At 37.6% G+C, this 22116-nt stretch overlaps 1 protein-coding gene across 1 annotated transcript in view; it reads right to left on the reverse strand.

Moving 5' to 3' along the window:
- The window catches only part of LOC137401103 (alpha-mannosidase 2C1-like), a 47307-nt gene extending 25195 nt beyond the window's left edge, over positions 1-22112 (reverse strand). Inside the window, exons 1-8 of the mRNA XM_068087466.1 lie at positions 21981-22112; positions 15947-16088; positions 8611-8736; positions 7351-7572; positions 4895-5072; positions 4097-4191; positions 1956-2154; positions 462-665 (exon numbers count right to left, since the gene is read on the reverse strand). Of these exons, the coding sequence (XP_067943567.1) occupies positions 462-665; positions 1956-2154; positions 4097-4191; positions 4895-5072; positions 7351-7572; positions 8611-8736; positions 15947-16062 (1140 nt within the window). The 5' untranslated portion in view covers positions 16063-16088; positions 21981-22112. The remainder of the gene's footprint in view (positions 1-461; positions 666-1955; positions 2155-4096; positions 4192-4894; positions 5073-7350; positions 7573-8610; positions 8737-15946; positions 16089-21980) is intronic.
- Positions 22113-22116: the final 4 nt, after the last annotated feature.

Genomic DNA, 22116 nt, shown 5'->3' on the forward strand with positions numbered 1-22116 from the left:
GAAAATCGTGTTTTTCGAATGAGCTGAATGGAACAATCTCAACTTTGGCAGTTTTTTGCGTCTAGTGAACTTAGAGAGCAGTATATAAGCTCACACTTTAATAAATTATGCGTGACTATATACAATGTGGGTTGGTATTGTTAGTGTGATCATTTGCCAAAACTTTTAAAGCTGAAGTTCTTTATTCATAAAAATTGGATAATTTTATAACATTTAAATTTTGTTTCGCAGAACAATTTATCCTTCCGTAGTTAAAAACAATATAGGTTTGCCATATGAAAAATTTAGGTTCATATTCAAGAGCATTTATCTGCGCAGATCAAGCAAATGGGAATGAGAAGCTTGTTGAAGACTGTTTGACCAGACTAGACTGGAAGCCATGGAGCATCCTGATGAATGTTTAATAGCACAAAAGGTTTGTACTTATTTGGACAGAGTGTGAAATTGTTTGGTGTACCCACCTCTGTAGACTTGATTCCAAACTCTCTAAGGAAGAAGCTCTGTCCGTAAAGAAGTTGTCTGCACATAGACTCTCCAGAGGGCAGGTAACCATCCATCTCCACCCATGAGCCACCAACAGGTATGAACCGGCCAGACTTCACCGACTCTTGTATTTGAGCAAACAATAAGGGGTAGTGATGCTGAACCCACTCATACTGCTGTGCCTAGTAAATGGATGATGTAATCACTGTTTCCATGCTTCGAATGAGTTCGGAGTTGCCTGCTACCGACAAACTCGCATCCTACCGTTTTAATGATTCGGAGTTGCTCTAGATACATCTATCTAAGATATGCAATGTATCCCTCAAAACAAAACTTGTTAAGGTAGACTCACTTTTCAATTCATACTTAGTGAACTAGTTGCACTAAAATGCAAATATTTCGTCCTCCTCGTACAAGCAAATCATCCTTGGCATGTAAATGTTAACGAAAAAGCAAAAAGTCAAGACATGAGAGACCCGCGTGGTTATATGCTGAGATTTTTTCATCACCATTGGGAAAAGCTAAGCAGAGTATTATCGAGTCGGATCCATCAGCAGTGAGTGTTTCTATAACGTCAAATAGTAGTCTTGCAATGAATGCTTTCGCACAAACTTAGCGAAGCAAAATAGCGTCAAATGCGTTTGGATTTTAGCGTTTTTATGACTTGGAGTGGAAGCAACTCTAAACCCATTCGAAGCATGGAAACACAGTGATTGTGTAGACAATCAGCCCTGATAGTACACTAGCAACCTAAATGTAAACAAATGTTTTATGGATCTTTTGAAAATGCTTTTGAAGTCAACTGTGTGAAAAGCAAAATTTTAGGTATTCATAAACTTTACATGGGCAGACAACAAACATTATTGCTCTATTTTAAAAATTTGGATATAAACCAATAGGGTGAAGTGAAGGCTACAAACTTTAGCTGCATGCATTGATCAATAATGCAAAGGCTACAAACTTTAGTGTATATATATATATACTTATGCTACAGACAGTACTGTATATACAAGTATATATACAGTACAGTACAAATGTTATATATAGTTTATATATATAGTGTATATATATATTAATATATTGGTCAATATATATATATATATATTTATATATATATATTGATATATTGGTCAATATATATATATTGATATATTGGTCAATATATATATATTGATATATTGGTCAATGTATATATATAGATATATATATATATATATTTATATGTGTAATATAAAATATATACTTGTATTATATATATTTATATATATAAATAGTATAAAGGCTACCAACCTTAGATACATATATTGACCAATAGTGGAAAGGCTGCAGTACATACATTAAATAACTAGTAGTGTAAAGTTTTCTCTATCATGGTAAGACAGAAACTTGGTGTGAAGCCATGAAAAACCATAAAAAATAATTGGTTTTCCATTTTTAAATTTACTATACTACTAATGTTATTATGTACCTACACTAGAGCATGCAAACTTCCAGTTAGGATATCTGTTCATGAGGTCAAGGGTGGCTGACCAGCTGCGAGCGCACTTTCGTTTGGTCTCCTCAAAAGGCCACAGCCAGGCGCAGTCCATGTGGCAGTGACCTACGGCATGCACTGTGTGTTGGTTAGGACCACTCCCTTGTGAGAAATAGTCAGCTGCCAGTTCCTGCGCTCTACAGATAAGTAATGACTCAACTATAAATTTTTAACAGATATTATATTGTTATATTATATATTATTATATATAATAAAAATACATTACTTATAAATACTATTATATATTGTACATGTATATAACCAAAATATATTATTACTACATATTAATAATATAATCTTTCTAACAAGTAGTTTCAGTACACATCGTTGAAAAGAACAAGGGGTAGGAAGTGGTGGGAACCATGATCGGCCGTGACCTCACAGGACGTGTTACATACAAAGACAATAATATAATATATATTATTATATATTAATAAGATATTATTATATATTTTATATTATATACATGTATAATATAATAATATATATTATAAAAGTATAAATTATTTTAAAATATATTCTAATATATTATCATTAATATATAATATAATAATATAATAATAAAGTCTTATGGTAGCTATGAGGGTACAAGGAGAAAAGGAAGAGTGTGCTGTAAAGAACACAAACTATAGTCACCCCTCAGAGGTATCTGTCCTAGGAATGGTGAATAATAACAATTAGATACGTGTGAAGCCAATCTGGGAAAGTTTCCAGAGTACTTACTACTAGCTCTTAACAATGTTGGTGTGATAAGCAGTCCCATACTTGCCAAGTAGTTGAGAAAAAAAGCGTGAGATTGACGGTAAATGTAGTAGTTGAATCTGAAGCCTAGATTACTTTGTGAAGTTCTTTTTTCTTCATTGGTACCTACATAGGAGGCCCTTCCACAATTTTATTCAATGTTCGGGTACTCCACTATCAATGTGAGGTCATGGTCGTTTGCCAACGATATGTCACAGTCCATGTATAATCTTTGTTTATTGATGAAAAACTGTAGAGCAAATCGTTAGACATCAAGGTTGCTAAATCTAAATAGCCCAGGTTTTATGGCAGACATACGGTTTAATAGCGATCTGTTTCATTGTCGCTAACTTTGTATGATGATGAGGGCTCACAACTAGTAAACAAAGGGAAAATGGCAAGTAAAAAAATTAAACCACTACTTTTATTGAAAAAGCTGGAGGAAAACGGGAGACTTTGTGCAAAAGGGAGACTGACTTAAAAAACTGGAGGGTCCCGGCCAAACCGAGAGACTTGGCAAGTATGAACAGTCCTACAGGATTGAGTTATTCCAGGCTCAACAGGCGCTGTTTGAAACAACTTAACAAATACACACTATATGTTCTCTAATCATTATTTATCCAGATTTAAAGAAGAGTTTGTGGTTCACAACCTGTTGGTTATTAGGCTGAACTGATGTGGAGGAAGCCAATAAGAGAAGAACCAGCTGGCCTAAAGGACCAAGCCTTGACCAAGGCTAGTAAAGTGATAAAGCTAGTCGGATAAGAATCAGCCAGTCCTAAGAAGTAGGCGGAGCCAAGCCAAGCTATATAAATGACAGCTGTGCCCTTATTCGAGGAGAGAACACCGACAGAGGAACACAGATAACCATAAGTGCTCATCAATTGTAACACTATTGTTTGTTATAACCCAATATTTTTTGACCTGAAATATATATAATCAATCTTGAGTGTTTTTGATGTCGCCAAGGAAAGGGTAGTCTGAGATCCGTTATACTGAGACAAAAACCTACAAACTATAAAAATAATAATAAAAATGCAGTGGCTACTGAAACACAAGAGATACTAGGAGAGCATAGCGAGGATCAAACAGCTAATGAGTTGCTGGTAAGGTATGTGGCGTATAGATGCCAGTAAAGATACAATCTACGGGAGAGGTAGAGCTAACACTACCGACACTCTAAACACGCATACATGAATATCATTGGCTAATTGTCTAGACCCCACACATAGATGAGGAAAGGATGTGAGGAAGCATGACCTAATACAAACGCTGTATCATGACTGGGTTGATGAGATGCGCCAGCTAAATAAAAGGTTAGTATAAGGAAAGCCTCACTTTGATATAGCGTCAGGAAAAGTAGATTGTAATCTGTTGACAATCTCATTTGCAGTGTATAGGGCTACAAATCCTCTCTCTTTATCCTTCAGCTCCTGCCACGACCAACAAATATACCAGATGTTGTTAGGAATCATTCACTCTTGGTAATGTGAGAAGCAAAGGCCAAATGGCACCTGTAAATCTAATTCTAGTTCATTTCTAAAAATTTTCTGTGGATCCTTAAATTTGATAATTAAAATTAGTTTGAATTGTCTTTGTGACTGTTTTATTAAATATTTAGTGGTATTATATATCTTTCCCTCTCTTTGTACAAGTTTCAAAGGCACAATGGAAAGTGCGAAGTGTGGTTGACCCAAAGAAGAATACCCGTAATAATGGCAAGTATTTATAAAAACTACAAACACGTAAAAGCCTGTAATAACTATGAAACTAGTTGGCACAAGTTTGAAGAAAAAACCTTAGTCCCTTTTTGAATTTCTCTATATGTGTAATCTAGTTTTTTTAAATGTTTCCCTAGCTATAATTTTAATAGCCTTTGTAGTCAGTGTTATCTATTTTGGCCCTTGGGAAAGCTCATACTTATATATAAATTTTACTCGATGTCACGACAAACTTGTATCACTAGGTTGGTTGCACCCTGAGGCTTTTTCAAGGATGTACACAGAAAACATCATGTTAGTAAGACATAAAGTTAACAGGTGTGCGGTGTGGTGCCATAGCGGATCTCTCATGATTTGAATATTTCTAGTACAGATCATTTACAACGTTGTTTGGACCTCGGTAGAGTAAGGTTACCTTAGCAATATCATGTAGAATCTTCAAGTCAGTGAGAAGGGAATAGACACGTGAGTCTCGGACTGCCATCTGGCACCTCTTCAATGAGTATGTTGCCTTTTCATTGGGCGGCGCTATGAAAGAGCCATTTCCCTCGCCCAGGTCTTTATTACAAGTCACCTCAAGAAGGAACTCGACTCTGCCAAAAGCCATAAACTGTTACGTTAAGAGTGAGTAAAGTTTCTCCGCACTTCCATTTTGCCTAATAGTTGCTTCATGCATTCTATAAAGGTATGACACGAATTCCAACTGGCATGAGACAGCTATTTAGGAAGTTATAAGATAAGAAGATAAGATGTGCTGGTGAACAGAGGTTCAGAGCCTAGTAAAATCTTAGAGCCTTGTCTATCAAATCTGATTCAGACAGCTGTAGTTAGGAAACTACAGTTTGGAGACCCTCCAATAATAAAGAGTTATTTGCTACTAGAGTTAATAAATACATGACTAAGTTTATAGAACTCTGCAAAACCATAAAACCTTCATCACATACAGCTTCTGTTCACAATTAGTGGATGAAAATCAAACTCAACAAGTCAAGGGTCTGCGAATGGACTGAAAAAATTGACAGATCATTTGAGCTAGTTAACAGACTAGGACTGCCGCAGCAACGGATAGCATTAGATCTATGAGTACACTGATAGTTTCTCTTTGACAGCGGTACTACTGCACGCTAGTAGCAAAGTCAGACAAATCATAGACTTGGACACATGAGGCTCTGCATAATGTACCGCAAAACCTCTATTTGAAAGCCACCTCTATTTGAACGCCACCTCTACTTGAGCACCACTATAGGAAAAAGAGTAAAAAATAGAGCGCCACCCTTTAATTGAATGCCACTTCTATTTGAGCGCCGCTTTGACATTCTTTGATCTTCATAACGCATAAGTGAACAGTAAAAAACTATCTACAAAATAGTACTAATAATGACTTGGTCACACCAAAAACATTTAATTCTTTCACTGCTGCAGTTCATATCAAAAGTCCATATTCTAACTCCAAAGCTTTACGGTTTTGCATTAAAACTTTGAAAACAACACCACAGAAATAATCAATAAATGTATCAGGCTAATAGCAGTTCCTTGTTTAACGCGGTTTTGATACTTCGACGTTAATAAAAACCATTTAATATTTATGATGGAATTTTGAGGCTAAATATTGTGCTCGGAGCGTATACGGCTAAAAGTTTATCATTATTTCTGTGAAAATTATTTTAGATAGCAACACGCACAAGTTTTGCTCTGCCAAACAAATTTGGATGCTAATATCGATTAGTTCAGCAGTGCAAAAGAACAGTTGAAGTCAGCAGACACTGCGGAAGGCATGAAACAGCCAGAAGAAATTGAAATGGTTCTAAACGAAAGCAACGATCAGAACGCAACTGGGCGAAAAAATGATGCAAATATATTTGTTTAAAAATGTTAATTTTTGTTTCTACATGTATTATAATTATGGTTTTTTATGTCATTTGTTCTTGAACACGTATTTTTAGTACTTGATAAATTATTATTATATAACTATTAACTAATAAATTTGCAGATTTATTGCATATTATTTGATAGCACCATTGTGGTCATCCAAATTCGGCTTACAACGGATTGACGCTCATAACTCCTCTTCTATTGCATATAAAAAGCTATTTTTGGCTGCAAATTGTAGCAAACATATCAATGAATGCAATGAGCTTTCATGTAACCTTGTTAAACATAGTTATGAAATAAATTTTTTCTTCAAATTTAAAAAATAAAAAAATTAAAGCTCCAACAAATTGTAATGCAGGCTACAAGATCATGGTGAGTTAATTGCAAGCAATAACTATCAACTGGTAGAGGTATTACTCAGCTTTCTAATGCGTATTTATTTAAAGATCTAGTGCAAGCTGGAGGTAAGTTATAGCAGTTATGCATCCGTTATGCATTAGTTATAGCAAGTTATGCATCCATAAAGGTTGGTCGCCTGATGGAGTGCAAAATATAAGCAACATTCACTTCGTCTGTGAAAGAGTTGAATATATTTTCCTAGAATTCTGACAGGCTTTTTGGAAAATACAATGCCACCCTCTATTTAACGTCACCTCCAATAAAGCACTAACTAGAAAAAGAGTTGAAAAATAGAGCGCCATGGCGTTTAAATAGAGGTGTAAGGTGGACGTAAATGGTCCATTAACACAGGTGTTGACTGCACAACATCCTATTGTGTTCTTCTCCTGAGTAAAAAGGCTTTATGTAACCTTTTTACTCAGTGAAGAAGTTACAGGTTCATATGTAACCTAACATGTGACCACAACATTGAGTCTAGTGAAGCTAGGTCGAGTGCATACCCACTAAACAGCTACTATACCTCTCAGCCAGCCAATGATCAATGGATCTGAGAAGACTGAGCATAGCCATTACCAGAGTGTCTGAATATTCTCAAGTTACCTTTTAGATGACAGCATTTCATTAGAGACGGGGAAGTATTCTCGAACATTCCCATGAGGCTCTGCACAAGAAAAGGCCCCGATGGGATGACCTTTAACCTCATCCCATATAGTTGCCTCACTACTCGAGTCCCAGTAGAACAAAACTTCTTCATACTCTTTTAATGCGGCAGTAAGATCTTCAGGCACAACAAATTTCACACGAAACCAGTGAGTAGACCACCTACGACATCAGAGAAAATAGACTTTAGGATGACGATCTCAGAGGTCTGCTTATGGTACTTACCAGCGATGCTTCTTGTTACTAAAAAGAAATGGAGGTTATCGAAAAGATCGAGGTGTGATTATATGATGTCATTAGATATACAAATAATATAAAAATGCAGGAGTGGACAGCCTCTAAATGGAAACACAAGTTCTAGCGTAAACCGATTTAAAATCAGCTGGTAAAATGATAAATTTGTTTATGAATAGCAAAAATTGTTATGCAACTTCCAATAATAATACTACTGTTGGCAAATCCTAATTTGTGAAAAAGTAAGCAGAACAGTAAACACATATTATTTTAATTTAAATGCTCACAAAGTCGATGAGACACACACTTGTCATTGTAAGAACCGAAATATGAGTGTTGCATCCTATGATTACAGACGATCGGATGTATCATTTGGTATTTATAGAACTCAAGCTTCTGGGCTGTTAAGTTATCTAAATGATGAAGTAAGCAATGTGGTCTATTGTCTATAGGTCTATTGTCTGTGCCAGCCAGCGAGCTGTTGCGTTGCATCATGGCAAGACTGTAATGAAAGTTGTTAACATCTTTCAGATATCTACACCAACCAATCCATGTTCCTGGTAACGCCACAGCGTGTAACAAGGTAGTTCACCATAGTTCTACAACACCTAAGCCTGTTAGTTTATATCTGATTTTTAGTTATTAATGAAATGCAGGGGGTCCTCAGAACACCACCATTGGTCTTATATAAGACAACCATGTCTTATATGAGACAACAAATCAACAGCTGTGTTAGTGTAACAAGTCACAGTTCTCAGACTATGATATTTCGTGAAGTAAGTTACTCAAAAATGCCAAATAATCTTTTCATATTTTTTGAGCCGAGATAAAACATTTTTAAAGGTATGAGGGTAACAGCATAAAAAAAGTTGGCAGTGCCAAGGCATATGTCGTTATGCACTGTGAGAATACATAAAAAATATTCCTGAACATAAGAAGAAAATTGATCCTAGTGGGCAAACTTACAGCGGGCCAAAGCTGTCTCCGACCTTCTTTGGTGAATACGCAGCAGATTTTGCTATTTCAAAGTCAAATCGGCCTTTCGCTGGATAATGCAGTATTTCTGCTGCTTCAATTGTTTTGGATAGCAGCCTGCAACAGGTGCTAGTCGGTGTCAGAGCAGTTGTGGCAAATGTAGAAATAAGCAAGCACCCGCCATAGAGCATTACATCTGCCATAAGGTAAGCCACTTGCAAACTCCAGAATTTCACAGAATTGATGAGAATGGCGTTTGTGTAAAGCTGAACTATACCACTATGTAGACATGTTGTGCAAGTGTTTGAATACAAATCAAGCAAGCCCACAAAGAGTTTGTAAACAGAACAGCTCAAAATTTACACCATTCTGTCAGTACATTTTCTCGCACAAGCTTGTTCATATTGATGAAGAAGTCCTAGTTTACTGACATTGTTTATTAAGTTGACACAGTTCATAAGTAAAATAGTATATTATACATGAGCAGTGATTTAACAAAAAATTGATATTAATTTATTCTGGTATTGACATATTGGTATGCCTACATGATTTTAAATTCACACAGCTTGCTCTGGTCTTCAACCAGCCTTAAGTAATGGTCTTTGAATGCGCACACGTCTTATACCCACATACACTCACACATATACCCACATACACACACATACACCCAAATACACACACATATACCCACATACACACACATATACCCACATGCACACACATATACCCGCATACACACACATATATACCCACATGCACACACATATACTCACATGAACACACATATACCCACATACACACACATATACCTACATGCACACACATAGGCCTATACCCACATACACACACATATACCCACATGCACAAACATATGCCCACATGCACCAAACATATACCCCAGTGCACACACACATATACCTACACGCACACACATATACCCACATGCACACACATATACCCACATGCCCACACTTCATGTACTCACATACACACACATCATAAACCCACATGCACACACATTATATAACCACATGCACACACGTCATATACCCACATACACACACATCATATACCCACATGCACACAAGTCATGTACCCACATCATATATCCACATGCACACACGCCATAGACCCACATACACACACGTCATATACCCACATGCACACACGTCATATATCACATGTCATGTACTCACATACACACGTTACGTATCCACATATACGCATGTCATATACCCACATGCACACACGTCATGTACCCACATCATATATCCACATGCACACACGTCATACACCCACATACACACGTGATATACCCACATGCACACACGTCTTATATCCACATGCACACACGTCATATATCCACATGCACACGTCATATACCTAGATATACACATGTCATATACCTACATTCACACGCACCCACATGCACACACACTCACATGAACACACACACCTACATGAACACTCACACGTGTGCGCACATACATGCGCGCACACACATGTGTGTGTGTCTGTGTACACACACATGTGTGTGCGCGCATGTATGTGTGCACACGTGTGAGTGTTCATGTAGGTCATGTGTTCATGTAGGTCAGGTGTTCATGTGTGTGTACACACACATACATATGTGTGTGTGTACATACATGTGTGTGTGTACACGTACACACACACATATACATAAGCCCCCACACACCAACATGCCCACACCTACCCACACACACAAACCCACCAACATACACACACCTACCCACATCCCCACATGCACAAACAAACTTTCATGCACCCACACGGCACAAGTGTGTTGTTTGTTTATGTTTTATAGCTGAAACATGAATTACTATAGTGAACGTTGAGACAGTATATTTTTCATATCAGTTCCATATGACAGCTACAAAAGGAGTGACCCAGCTTTTAATCACACCATAACAAGTATTATCAACAGCTGGCAAGCCAAGCTAGAAAAGCAAAAAAAAAGCCACATAAACCAGTAAGCTATAAATACATTACACTAAAAATAAGCTATGAAAAGCTTGACAAAAAGGACAATAATATTTCAACACTCCCACTAGGTTACTGGTTTTGTAATATCAAGTAAGTCCCATCAGATTTAGTAATTTTGTGAATCTCTCATGTGGTATCGGTTTAGTCAGGATGTCAGCTACCATACTATCAGTAGGGCAATACTCTAAACTAATCTGCTTGTTTACAACAGCTTCTCTCGTGAAGTGAAATTTGATGTCTATCTGTTTTATGCGGCCATGTCCATTAGAATTTTGTGCGATTTTTATGGCGGCTTGATTGTCAACCATCATCTTGGTTGGTTCAGCAGACGCTGATGGACCAATGTCGGTGATGAGTTTATTCAGCCACATTGCTTCTTTAGTACAATGGAAGAGTGAAATATATTCAGATTCAGCCGTAGACACTGCTACCACGCTTTGCCTTTTGCTTAACCAGCTGATCGGCGCACCAGATAGTAAGAATATGTTTCCAGACGTAGTGTCGATCATCCAGATCTCCTGCCTAGTTAGCATCAGTGTAGCCAAACACTTTGTTATTACTAGATCGGTGATATGTAATTCTGATGTCGAGTGATCCCTTGAGGTAGCGTAATATGCGCTTTGCTGCTGTTAGATGAGCTTCTGTTGGGGCCGCACAGTATTTAGAGACTGCTCTCACTGCATGAGAAATGTCTGGACTAGTTGCTATAGTTAAATATAAGAGACTTCCCACCATAGCTTGGTAGCTCTCCGGTTGCACAGGCTTGCTAACACCATCATCCTTTATGAGCTTAACATTCACATCGGCTGGTGTTGACGCCGGTTCTGCATCTTCCAAATCGTTTTAGAATCTGTAAAATATAGTGATTTTGATGTGAACTAAGAGTTTCCTCCTCTTGTTTAATGTTGATGCCCAAGCAGTAATTCAACTTTCCAAGATCTTTCATTTGGAAACGTGTTGCCAAATTTTGTTTGACCAAGCTCATCTCTTGTTCAGTGTCACTCATGATAATGAGATCATCAACATACACAGCTATAATTGTTTTAACACTATCATTATCTCGAACATAAACACAGGAAACTGCGCCAGATCGTCTGAAATTGATTGATTTGAGATATTCATCCAAGACAGTGTTCCAACATCTTGGTGATTGCTTAAGTCCGTACAGCGATTTGCGAAGTTTGCATACTAGGTTGGCCTGTTATGGTTCAATGAATTTTTCACATATAGATATCCTCATTCAGTACTCCGTTCAACAATGCAGTGACAACATCCATCTGATGTATACTTATTTTGCGCTGGAGAGCATATGCCAACAGCGTACCAATAGATGTGAATTTGACAACTGGTGCAAATGTTTCTTCATAATCTATTCCAGCCTTTTGTGCATATCCTTTGGCGACTAAACGCCCCTTAAACCTGTCTACAGTCCCATCAGCAGCAAGTTTGGCTTTAAACACCCATTTAGATCCTATTGGCGTTCTACCTAGAGGTAATGGTACAAGGTCCCATGTATCATTTTCTATTAAAGGTTGACTTGCAACAAAATTCACATTACCGTTATTTGATATGAAAAGATTCACCATGTCTTACTCTGTTGTGTTGTAGGTGCAAAATATGTGGAAAGGTGATTACAAGCTCTTAAAAGCTAAAAAACGAACAGAAAATCGCAGCCACACGAGACCGCCGTAGTTTGGATTCCCTTTCCAAAACGGCTCAAATGTGATGTAGTTGTGAGAGATGGTTTCTGTTTACACTTTCTTGCAACCTCATTCGTCGAAATATTTTCACAAATATACTTCACGCATTCAATAAAACCATGTCTATTGTTCTTACGCGTTTATTTTATCGTCATTGTAATGCTGTCACTTTTAGTACTGATATCTTATAACTTACCGTAAAAAATCGTTAAACTTTCTAACTTTAGCTCGAAGGAGTACATATCATTGTCTGATAATCATGACGAGCCTGTTGGTTACCTGTGACAATCGAAAAGTGCTGCAAAAATTATTTGCGAAGTATTGGGTCACGTGATCAGATTACGACTTGACGATTGAATAATGCCGAAACAAAACTGTAAAGTAGCGAGCATCTATATTTGATACGGGGTCTTCGATGAAACCTGAAGGGTTTGTCATAAACTAGTACTACGATAAGTTTTATACTGAGCTTTGTATTGGCCTTTCAATTCACGTGAGAACATACGTGACAAGACGATAACCAAATTTCGTGGTTACATCATCGAAATAAATAGATTCCGATCTACGGCGACTTTTCGTTTTTGAGCTTTTAAGAGCTTGTAATCACATTTCCACATATTTGGCACTTACAACACAACAGAGTAAGATATGGTGAATCTTTTGATACCAAATAACTGTAATGTGAATTTTGTTGCAAGTCAACCTTTAAAGAATGGTATTCAGAATTAGCAGCAGACAGCCACTCCTTAGCCTCAGAACTCCCTCTTGCTAGCTCAATTGTTTGTGGTCCAATAATTTGACAAGCTTGATATGCAGTATGAGAAATTTGTGATGTTTTATCCGCATATTCGTCTATGCCGTAGCGTACAGGGGCTCTTCATACACGATTAGATCGCCTCGGGTCTTCAACGATTTCGTGTATAGTGTCCTTGTAAGCTTCTTGGGGTGCAGGCACAACAACGTCTACAGTGGCTACTGGTACATTACTTGATGATATCTTTATCTGACTCCCGAAATCTGACTCATTAAATACAACATCATGTCTAACGATAACCTTTTTAGTTTGCTCGTTGAACAATTTATAAGCTTTCGATGTGATACTGTATCCAATAAAGCGTAATTTCTTCGCTTTGATAACTAACTTTTGCTTCTTTTGATCTGGGATACGGGCATAGGCTGCGCATCCAAACACTCGTAAATGCCTAACATCTGGTTTCCGTCCATACCATTTTTCGTAAGGAGTTAAGCTGTCATTGTGTGATCTAGTGGGAAGGCGATTCAGCCCAGTATTCTTTTGAAAGTTTTGCATGAGACATAGTTCGAGCAGATTCACCAAGTGTACGATTGAGCCTTTCTGCCACACCATTTTGTTCTGGAGAGTAGGCTAAAGTTACTTCGTGATGAATTCTTAGTGTCTTTAAACAGCTATTGAACTCGTTTGGCATATACTCGCCCCGACCATCAGACCTAAGAGTACCTATCTTTTCCTCTGAAAAGTTTCTAGCTAGAATTTCAAATTCCTTAAATTTGTCAAGCACTTTAGATTTATAACGCAAAAATACACAGCAAAATATCGAGAAAAATCATCAATGAATGATACAAAATATTTACTACCACCAATCGATTTAGTTTCAAAAGAGCACATATCTGAATGAATTATTTCTAATCTACGTTTAGATCTGATACCTCCCACTGAGTGAAATGGTCTTCGAGTCATTTTTTTTCCACACAGTTCTCACACAAGGAAATACTGCCACTTGGAATTTTGGTCCCCATTAATACATTGTTATAATTCAACTTACTTAGAGTTGTTTCACTTGCATGAGCAAAGCGTTTATGCCAAGTGTCGATAGCTGTGGCTGCAATTTCGTCTGTATTTCTGCATACTGGCTCGCAATCTAGATACTGTAATAAAGTTTATTCCTCATAGTACCCATAGCGCGTACTCTTTTCTGTTCATCCTTTAACCAACATCTACTTTTACCAAACTGGATAATTTTTCCTTTTTCGGTGGCTGATCTTACAGAAAACAAGCTTCCAGCAAGACTTGGCACGTGTAAGATGTCATAGATAATAGCTGTCCTACGAACTTTGCGCCCTAGGTTGAGCATTACATGAACGTTACCGACGCCTATGGCATCAACTATGTGTCCATCACCCAGGCTGACTTTCTCCGAGGTATCTAAGGTATGGTACTCACTAAACCACTCGCGGTGAAGTGTCATGTGACGAGATGCACCTGAGTCTATAATCCATGGTGAATTTTGTGTTGATGTAGAGTTTTCTACAACGAATGCACAGTATTACTATTGTCTGTTGATACTTGTTTTGCTGTGTGCTGCTGTGATCTCTCTTGATTGTCTGGACAGTAACGACGAAAATGTCCTTGTTTTTCGCAGCGAAAACATACCAAAGGCTGTCTCGGTCTGCTGTAATGTTTTTTTGTGTGACCAGAGCAGCATTCGGTGGGTGATTTAAGTTGCTTCCATCACGTTGCTTTTCTAGTCGTTTCTGCTCTTCATTTTTCAACGATTGTTGTACAAATTCTAAGTTTAAATCATCCCCGCGAGCCTCAAGCGCTGTTACTACGTTACTATAGCTGTCAGGAAGGCTGCCTAGCAGTGTGGCCACCTGATCCTCTAAATCAACAGCTGCATTGATTGCTGCAAGTCTATCAGTTAAGTCCTTCATATGTTTAAGGTGATGTTCTATAGGTGTACCTTCTTTCATGACACTTCGAAAAGTATTGCTTTTTTAAAAACAGTTTGTTCACCAAGGTATTTCGTTCAAAATGTGCTTGCAATTTATCCCATGCAGATTTTTCATCTGCACATTCTGTTATAAGATACAGTACATTGTCACCTACTGCAAGCACTAGGTATAGTAGAGAATGCTTTGCTGCAATTCTTCGTGAATGCAGATTTGACATCTGCAACTGCATCATCTGCAGGAGCTTCTTCGGTACCCTCCACAAAACCATACAAATCTTTGGCTGTCAGGAGATGTTTCATTTTGAATTTCCATGTTGAATAGTTGGTTCCACTCAGTTTGTCTATCAACCATTTTTCATCAGCTATTTCGAGTGATTACTCCAGAGGTACAATATAGTCTTTGCAACTAAATAATCCAGTTTTCCAACAAAGAGTCAAGCAGTGGTCAATCTGGTAACTGGGCCCATAACCTGTTGTTTGTTTGTTTTATAGCTGAGACACATTACTATAGCGAACGTTGAGACAGTATATCTTTCATATCAGTTCAATATGACAGCTACAACAGGAGTGACCAACCTTTTAATCACATCATAACAAGTATTATCAGCAGCTGGCAAGCCAAGCTAGAAAAGCAAAAGAAGCCACAAAAACCAGTAAGCTATAATTACATTACACTAGAAATAAGCTATGAAAAGCTTGACAAAAAGGACAATAATATTTCAACAGAGTGCACCCACATGCACACATACACACACCCACATGCACACATACACACACATGCATACACATACCCACATGTACCTTCATGTGCATATGGCTAAACAGCTAACCCTAAATGCTTAAAGCACAGGATACACATATGCAAATGGACACACAAAGTTCTAGACAAACTGATGTTGACACTAAACTCACCTTGAGCGTAAATTAACGTCACTGAAGTAAGCATTAGATATATATTTATCTATTCTCTCAGTAGTCATAAAAGTGTGTTTGAGCGGAGGGGCACGATAGTTGCTGTATGATGCCATAGTCACAGGAGGCTACAGCACGGGACCTAAACCAAATAGTATAGTTTTCAAAAAACCCAAGTGACCACAATGATTATTTTAAAAGAAAATGAGAAAAAAAGGAGGAAAACATGATGCTTGTCAGAGCGCTTGACTATGAGCACCCTAGTACCAGCACTACTCCAATGAATGTTTAGCTATAAGTCAACTTGTGTTAGAATAAGAGACCATCTGATCATTATAGAGATCTGATATGTCATGCGAGATTGAGCTAAAGCATACAGCGGACATACACACATACAGGGGACCAGAAACATAAGTAAAGTAAATCATAGTTTGAACCGCCTGAATGATTCTTATGACATGTCATTAAATCACAGCGTTTCCATGCTTCGAACTGATCAGGAATTGTCCGCTGCCGATGAATGATTGCACTATATAGATCTTTCCAAAATTTACGATATATCACTCAAAACAAAACTTGTTGAAGCAGACTTGCTTACGCATCACAGTCATTTTTCAATTCATGCGTAGTCAACTAGTTAGTATGAAGACCATTTGGCATTGTGAGAAAGGTTTCCTCTCTCTCTCAGATATAAAAATGTAAAAAAACTTGTATAAGAAACTGTTAGCCTGAGGCCCTTTATGGGTAAAATCTTTATCTACCAAAACCATGAGTAGACAACTGTAATAGCTTAACACAGCCCACAAGACATACTTATATATGGATGTACTTGTATGCAAAATATTGATCTGTACACCGTGCAAGTCATCACTATATATTATGGAACGACACAAGAAATATAGAAACCACGAGTATTCTACTTGGGATGCCCTAATACATTATTAATTATAGAAGAGCCAGGACCCTAGTAGCTTTTTATCCTGTGACGCAACCAAGCATGTGTTTCAACTAAAATTTTAGCCTGAATCAATACAACTTGTATTGAAATTAGCACTGATTGGTCTTTATACTCATGCATACCGTGGCAGTCAAATAGAAGTGGCGCTCAATTAAAGGGAGGCAATGTTCAAATAAAGGTTTCATGGTAATAAACGTCCGTCACAGGATTTTTATCGTCTACTGAAACCTTACAAATTTAAGTTTACCTAAATTTGTAATAATAGAGCACAAAAAAATAAGGAACACGTTACCACCATCACAGCAAAAATAAGGAACATGTTACCACCATCACAGCAAAAAACCGAGTATTTTAAAATTTATAATAGTTCATATACTTTGTGCTTGACTTATAAAATAGAACAAAGTTCATAGTAAAATAATTTATATACAAGATTGAAAAGAGATGCCTCAAAATTACCATGCCTTTACCTATAGAGCTGCAACTTATACGAAAATTCTGTAGACAAAATAGCAACAAAAAGTTGACTTTTAAAACTAAACAGTTCAATCGGTGCAATTGCTTGAACGATTTGATTTTACTAATTTTGAGACTTGGCTAGTACTTGTATGATTTGTTACTTGCCTTCCTTCGAACAAAATTACTAAAACCAATGCTGCACTCCTGGGTGAAACTAAAAAAAACCCTATTTTTATTCTATGATGTATTGTACTAATGTCATGGACTTATTGCTAAAATCATGATGCAAAGGCAAGCTAATGATTTACTGCACTTATTTGAACCAGCATCCAATCATCTGCTGCAACTTTCACTTCCGTTTATAAGAGCCATTGAGTGCTGCAAAAACTGAGTAACATTTGTACTTTTTGGGTATAGCTTAAACAAATTGGATTATATCCATAATATTCATATATAATATTATATCTATAATAGTTACAGCACTCTCTATCAATTATTACAGAGAAGTAGATACATTGTAAACATTTAATGCGAGGGTTGTCTTCATTACACTGTTTTGTACCGTGAGAACACCAGTACGAAAAATTAGACAATAACTGTATGCTTCTCATAGCAAACCCAAGCTGTATGCTTTCCCATGGTAAATCCAAGCTGTATGCTTCCTATAGTGAACCCAAGTTGTATGCTTTCCATGGTAAACCCAAGCTGTATGCTTCCTAGAGTAAACCCAAGCTGTATGCTTTCCATGGTCAACCCAAGCTATATGTTTCCTATAGTCAACCCAAGCTGTATGCTTTCCATGGTAAACCCAAGCTGTATGCTTCCTATAGTAAACCCAAGCCAAACTGCTATAAGACTAAAGGATACATAAAAGCTGCTGCCAAAACACTAACAAGCTAGTTGCGTTGAACTAAATGCATAATGAACCTAACAGCGGAATGCAAAGTGCGTAAATAAATTTTTAGTTTATGTACAAGAGGGAAATTACACACTTTATAGTCCATTCGGCCTTTTTCTAGGATTGTATAAAACAGTCTTTTAGACTGTTTATGTGATTATAATATCCGCATCCGGTGTAAATGGCACCTTGAATTCTTTAGTTTAAAATTTAAATAACCATTCCAGTCAATCGTACCACAATTTAAGTTCATTAGCCAGCATTATAATGTAAAAAAAAGCTGCCGTGATCTTCTACTGCTTCACAAGAATTAAAACTACTGAGTGCAAAGCAATAAGATAAATATATATTTCATCAATATATATGTAAATATACGCAATCCAATGTGTGGGCAAACAATGAATAGCATGCAAGAGACTGCAAGCAAACTCTGCCTTTCTTGGCTCATCTGCGCTCCTTGTATACGCTCCTTGTCATTGGCTGGCTTCGTCCCATCACTCTCTCGGAAACATGTTAGTCTTGGCAGCCGACTCTCGGCCAACCAGAAGTCTTTACAGGCGACCGTATCTCCTGCCTGTATTGGGAGGGAGGTCGGCCATCTTCTTGCCTGTAGAAATGCAAGCCACTTGGCCTTATCTACCAGATAAACGGCACTCCCACGTTTGTTATCTTCCCGTGCCCTCCGACGTGACATCACATGATCACGGTAGACGTGTTGCTGGTGGTAGGGACACACGTAGATAGCGAAATGTTGCAGGACATGCTGTCTATTTTTTCGAGCACTAGTGGTGACGCCGCACACGCCATAAGTGTCAGGCTCACGCATCATCTCGTTCACCTTCGACCAGATAGCGCCACTGACGTATCGCTTTGTCTAAACTATTTCCTTCTTGGTCGATTTGGTAGGCAACTTCGGTATTTTCACTCGTAGTCTCCGGGTCAATGCTTGCATCAAGGTCAGTCTTCCAGGCTCGGTCTCAGATAAGCAAAAGATCCAAGCCAGCTTGGCAGACTTGGCTCTCTCGACCTCTTCCACCCAATCGAATCGCTCATGTATCTTGAGGGGTGCTTCACTCAGCTCGGCTGGCTTTGAAAACTTTAAAATTTGTCTATACTTTTCTTATAAAAATGCAATTTACCACTTTTTTCTATGGTATTTACCGGTAAATACCATAGTAAAATAGGAAAAAGTGAGTGGCAAATCGTATTTTTATAAGAAAAGCATGGTCAATTTTGAAAGTTTTGCAATAAAAATAGGGTTTGTGTTGTTTATCAACCTTTCAATAATTAAATTGTATACAATGAACCAATTGATGAGCTTGTGTCACATCTTTCACATCACACTTGACACAGGTTTCACAACTTAGACTAACCAAAATACCTACACTCATACTGTACTTGGAAGTTTAGCTCATCCCGTGAACCTAAATAACAAGGATTGTATTCATTGTTGCAATCAGCTTGTATTTTGCTAAAATATTTCACTCAATTCAAATATTGCTTTAAAAAGTATTTTACTCAAAGACTTCCACAATTTGATGAACAGGGGTGAACGTCCAACTGGAGTGTTTGCAGTCCTTTATTCGAAATCTTCCAAATAGGATCTTCTATGTACAGATGGTCAACATGGCATTGAAAAGAGAACCAGAAATGTTGTTAAAAACATGGGTGTGGCTCAGGAAGCTAAAAACATGATCAGGTATTTTGAACCAGTGGCCGGTGCACTAAACCGGTGTCACTCTGACAGCTGCACTATCATGGACTGCTGTTAGATGTGGTTGAAGCTGAGAGAATTCTACATTGCAAAACCATCTAGCCAAATTCAACTTCATGATGAGGAAAGCACTGACAATCTGACATCATCCCACCTCACTTTGCTGCCAACCTTATTAACTGATAATACAGAGGTCAGAAGCTTGATGAGGAGCTGCCTGGCTAAAGTGTTGATCTTGAGCTGTGACAGCGCCTTCACTCTTCACACGAATTTAGCTGGAGAGACAATATTCGCCACAGGCTTCTTCTCAGGAAGTATGAATGAGATAGATCTAGAAGGTTACCTCATGTGTAACTCCTACACCCACTGAAGAATGGCAAAAGTCTTAAGTCCAGATGAAATCCGAAAAGAAGGCCTTCTCATTGACCCTGCCATGACTGCTAAATGCCTAACAGCAATATTTCAAAAATGTTTATAAACATCAAAACTACCAAATGAACGGAAACTAGCTGATGTCCCTCCCCTAAATAGATGTAGACCAACAGACCAGCCTAATAATTACAGGCCTATATTTCTAATCAGTATTACAGTATTACCAGTGATGATGCAGGATTACTCCTGTATCAAATTGTAGCAGTCCTGTAAACTACTTGCAGCACATTGTCCTCCATCCCTTAAAAATTGTTCTAGATAACATGCTCCATAGCTGCCTGCACGGGTTCCGCAAAGAACTTTCCTGTTAAACACAACTATGTAGGACTTTTCACGAAATAGCTAAACTAGCCGATGAAGGAAATACTGTTCATGCTCTAGTTCTAGACTTCGCAAAAGCATTTGACAAAGTGCCACACAAACTGTTAATACAAAAGCTTGCCGTAATACCAGGTATTGGTGACCAATTGCTTACATGAATACACACTTCTTCATGGACCGCAAACAAAATGTTATAATCAAACGTCAACAATTCAAAGAATCACAAATCACATCAGAAGTACCTCAAGGATTTGCACCAGACCAATTCTATTCCTGGCATACATAAACATCCTACCTAATTGCGTTTCTTGCAGCACCAGTCTATTTGCTGATGATACTCTAATATATCAAACCGTAACCACCACTGAAAACAAAAACGACTGTCAACACAATATACCGTAAAACCTCTAATTGAACGTCACCTCTATTTAAATGTCAACTCTACTTGACGGCCACTTTGGAAGAAGGGTTAAAAGACAAAGCGCTATAGAATTCAATTAGAGGTTTTCTGGTAGATATCGATACCGCTCTCCATGATGTTGCGCCGCTCTCCGTTATGGCGCAACGTCATTTTAATGTTAATTTTATGTGTGCTCAACCATGAGAGCAAGTAGTTAGCTCCTATTAGTAAGCTTACTCAAATTTGACATTAGCAATGTAACAGGCTAATGGTAAGTGACAGGCAACTACATTACTTCTCATTCTTTATAAGCTGATTTTAATACTTGTGCAACGGCGGTCCTTCCGCTAGTAATCAATAAACTAACATTTCTAACACACTGCCACTAACCCTAGTCGTAATCTCCAGCATGACATAGCTACTAAATGTTGGCTAATAACAAAAATTTAAGAGACACACCGCTTGCATTTGCTCTAGTGGGTTCATAAAAAGAAGAGGTTAAGAAGCGATTAACTTGTTGATAGCTATATATGAGTGTAAATAAAAGAGAGTATCCACTATCTAGACCATAAAACAAAAAACAACTGAAATTAATTGTATAAAAAAACAACACACAAGTTTAAATATTGAGATCAAACCTAATCCTCAAGCTTAGTGTATCGCACAGTCAGATTAAGCTAGTGTTCCTCTTGTTTGTAACTGTACGCAATGCTCATTTGACTAAATAAAACTGCACGTCAACTCTCAAAAAAGAACTTTCAGTCCCAAATGTTTAATATCTCAAAGAATCTACAGATGCCAGCTCAGTTCATAGAGCGTAATACACTGCATCAATCTAAACACTATACATACCAAACAAATACGTTGAACTTGACAGCGCGATTTAAAACTTGTTTAGGCCTACGCAATTTAAAATATGCTTTTTAAACCAAACTAGGTTTTACAAACTGCTACAGAATTTAAACTTGAAAACAGGTTGAATGCAATA

Source organism: Watersipora subatra, chromosome 7 (assembly GCF_963576615.1).
Source record: "Watersipora subatra chromosome 7, tzWatSuba1.1, whole genome shotgun sequence".
In the NCBI taxonomy this organism is placed as follows: Eukaryota; Metazoa; Bryozoa; class Gymnolaemata; order Cheilostomatida; family Watersiporidae; genus Watersipora; species Watersipora subatra.